The sequence below is a fragment of the Volvox carteri genome, assembly GCF_000143455.1.
Source record: "Volvox carteri f. nagariensis unplaced genomic scaffold VOLCAscaffold_31, whole genome shotgun sequence".
Taxonomy (NCBI): domain Eukaryota; kingdom Viridiplantae; phylum Chlorophyta; class Chlorophyceae; order Chlamydomonadales; family Volvocaceae; genus Volvox; species Volvox carteri.
Window position 1 is genome coordinate 852,835 of NW_003307574.1, and position 3,824 is coordinate 856,658.

Consider the following 3,824-nt stretch of genomic DNA (forward strand, 5'->3'; position numbering starts at 1 on the left):
CCCCCCACACACACACACAATCCCCCACCTAGCCTGGAGTACAGGTGGTTGAGGAAGTGCATGACCCTTGTGGGGGGTATTTGGTGACACAGGCTCGTGAAGCCCTTGATGTCGGCGAACAACACAGTCACCTGCCCGGGGGGAGGAGGTGGAGGAGGTGGGGGGGGGGATCTTAGACAAGAAGCTCAGAAATTAAGTGCCGGGGAGGAGGGAAGGGGAAGGGAGAGGAGGGGAGGGGTAGCAAGGGAACCACCCACCCACCCACTACCACCCACCCACTACCAAACCCCCACCCACTACCACCCACCCACTACCACCCACCCTCCTACTACCAAACCCCCACCCACCCACTACTACCGCACCATGGGATGGTAGGTGGCTGTGGAGGCGCTGTTCTGCGGCAGGGGCAGCTGGGTCAGGCGGTACCTGGCGGCGCACCCCCTCCCCGACCGGGGCCCACCACCACCCCGGTTGCGGTTGGGGCCAGCGCCCGTACTGCTCCTGATGACGCTGCATCTGTTCTTGCTGCAGCTGTTGTTGTTGTTGTTGTTATTGCTAGTCCGCACCGAGGCGGCTGCGAGCTCCAACACGTGCCTGGCTCCATCAGCACAACGGCGCAAGGGCGGGAGGGGCAAGGGCGGGAGGGGGAGAATTTCACGGCGGGGTGAGCGGGGGGTTGAGGGGGGGGGTGAGCGGGGGGATGGGGTGGGTTAAGACGAACCACTGTGGAGCGGGGGAGGGGAGGAGGTTGGAAGCGAGAAGGAGAAGCAAAAGTAAAAAGAAACGTCCCTGGCGAGTTGTCGAAGAATGCCGCCGCTGGTGGGGATGGGACTCATCCTTCCTTTCAGTCGTACACCTCCGATGTGTGCGAAGCGCAAGTGGTGATGTCCCTACCTAACTACCTAACTACCTGCCTACCTAAATCCTTAGTAACTAATACCCAACTACTACCTACCTAACAACCTACACACACAAGTGCACACATATCACCCACGCCAGCCGCTAAAGCCGAGCCCCAAAGCGCACCTCTCAACAGACAGGACAACCACAAAACCGACAACCGACAGAAAACTGAAAAAACTGAAAAAATGCGTAAACCCGGAGCAGATGGAGATGGAGAACACCGCCCAACCCAACCCAACCCAACCCGTGGACAGCAAAGACGGGACAGGGACGGAGCAAGACCAAAAAGGCGGCCCCCCAAGGCTCCCCCCTCCAAATCGTTCAGTCTACTCTTCCCCCCCCCCACCACCACGCTCTCTAGCCCCGTTATCCCCTCGCCTTCATCTTTACTTTCCTTACACCCCCTTCTGTCGAAGGTCAGCCAGTTTGCGATCCCTAACTCCCCCACCCGCCAAAACCCCACCCGGCAGTTGCTGTAGGGGGGGTGTCGATGCAACTGCTTCTTTGTGACCACTTTTTGTTCTCATGATTTCTCCCCCCCACACACACCCGAGGTCACGGTCTTCACGGACGCCTTTCGGTCAGTTCTACGTTTGTTACTCTCTTGCCCTGGCAGCAGCTTCAATCGTGTGTGGTTCGTCTTTCCCCCCCCCCACCACCACCCGAACGCCATCCCTCGGAACTTTGTTACGGGGTGGGAGGCTTCTGGGCCCCACTTGAACACATCTTGTCATTTCTACGGTTTATCACACCATACAGCATTACCATCCACCAGATCTGACATGTGTTGCGTAACATACACAACACAAACACACACAAAACACACACGCACAAACATACGCACAAAATACACAATTACACAAATACGCAAATGTGCAAAAACAAAAGCACAAGCATTCAAAAAACACATACGTACGTGCAAAATGAAAAACGTGTCCCCTCTCTCACCTGGGGAAGATGGACTCCAGCAGCTGGTGCTCCGCCTCCAGGACTCGCGCAATGCGCCGCTCCGCACGTACCCGGGCAGTAACGTCCGTCTGAGTGTACGACACATGTACGGCAGCGCAGTACGGCATGGTATGAATGTATGAGGGCGATATGTATGCACAAGGGGGTCACCGAACCCCGAGGTATGTGGATAACCTGCGACCAGCGCCGTTCCCATGCCCTGTCATCATACACATTCCCACATGCACACAGGGATTTATCCGTACATTCGTACAATTTTCCGTACATAGCATCTTGGATGCCGTACTGCACCACGCATACCTGCATCAGCAACAGCAGGGGCATGCCCACACCGCCGCCACCATCGCAACCACCACCCGCCGTCGCCGTTGTCGCCGCCGCCGCCATCTCGCCCTCCCCCTCCAGCAGCGTCAACGTCACCTCATGCCAACAGCCACTACTGCTAGAGCTGCTGCCGCCGCTGCCGCCGCTCTCCCCATCGCTAAATTCGTCGCCATCCTGCTCGATAACACTACCGCCGCCGCCGCCGCCGTCGCCGTCGCCGCCGCCGTCGCCGCAGCCGCCAATGCTGTTTCGGGCCCCTGCTGCACAGCCACCCCTGGCAGCCATTCCCAGTGCGCCAGTGCCGTCGGTCTCCCACTCCCTGTCCATGGAGACCCGTAGCGCTGCCGCCGCTGCCGCTGCCGCTGCCGCCTCGCCCGCCTTCTCCCTCCCCCCATCCTCTTCCTGCAATTCCTGCTCCTCCTGCGTCTTTTCCTGCTTGTCCTCCTCCTCCTCCTCCTCCTCCTGCTGTTGCTGCTGCTGCTGCTGCTCCTGCTGCTGCGTCTCCTCCGCCCCCTGGTCAGCACGCGAGGCCGCTGATGACACTTCGGGAGCCCCCTCCTCCCTCAACACCAGAAGCGCGCGCACCCCATCCACCAGACCTCCTGCTGCTGTAGTTTCCGCTGCTACTGCTACTGCTGCTACTGCTACAGCTGACAATCCTGCTACTGCGTCCCCGTTCTCGTCCTCCTCTTCGTTGATCTTACCTGGCTGTAGCGGCTGCTGCCTCTGCAGCCCATGCTGCCACCGCATCGGCGACTGCTGCTGCTGCTGCGGCGGCGGCGGCGGCGACTGCTGCTGCATCAGCTCTTGTGTCCCCTCCTGTACCTGAGTGCTATCCCCGGCGCCTGCAGGGCCGGATGTAACAAGGCGGTGGGCGCTGGGCAGCCGAACAGACCGCGAACAGACCCGCGTCGATGCCGCCGACGTCGACGCGGATGCAAGCGTCGACGTCGACGTTGACGCCGACTGACCCCCGTGGCCTGATGCCGTAACGCCGCCGCCGGCAGCTGCTTCACCACACAAGACGGCCCCGCCGCCGCCGTCACCATTGCGAGTCCAGGAAGCGGCAGTTGTTGCGGCAAAACCGGCCCCGTTGCCGATTGTCTTCTGAAGCGTACGACGAGGACTCCCGGTGGTACCTAGCGCCAGCGGCGGCGGAGGTGGCGGCGGCGGTGTCCACGTGGAATACCCTCGTTCGGACGCTTCGACGTCGACGTCGACGTCGGCAGCGGCGGCGGTGGGTGCGTGCAGACTGCTCAACGGCCCGGACCCTTCAATCCCACCTAGAACTCGTTGTACGACAATGACATCGACCATGAGAGCCTGTCGGCTGGCGCCCACCTGGCGCCGCCGCCGCAATGCGCCGTCAGCGCCAACATCATCCTCAATCTCAGCTGCTAACCCGGACGCCTCTGGCGCCGCCGCCGGTGACGGCGGCCGCGGCGTAGCTCCTGACTCGGATCGGCTGGAGCGCACATCGCTGACGGCTCCTCCCCCTCGAGCACCGGCAGCGCCGCCGGTGGACGGCCGTACGGGGGCGGCGGCGGCGGCGGTCGGGTGGCGGCGGAGGGCACCACCATGCCGGTGCTGCTGCACGAGCCACGTACTCGCGACGTTCCCCCGCCGCC

General features: G+C 61.9%; 1 protein-coding gene across 1 annotated transcript in view; it reads right to left on the reverse strand.

Annotated features, from left to right (window-relative positions):
- The window catches only part of cyc23 (guanylyl and adenylyl cyclase family member), a gene marked incomplete at both ends in the record, with an annotated part of 3,124 nt that extends 2,993 nt beyond the window's left edge, over positions 1-131 (reverse strand). Inside the window, one exon of the mRNA XM_002952686.1 lies at positions 29-131. Within this exon, the coding sequence (XP_002952732.1) occupies positions 29-131 (103 nt within the window). The remainder of the gene's footprint in view (positions 1-28) is intronic.
- Positions 132-3,824: the final 3,693 nt, after the last annotated feature.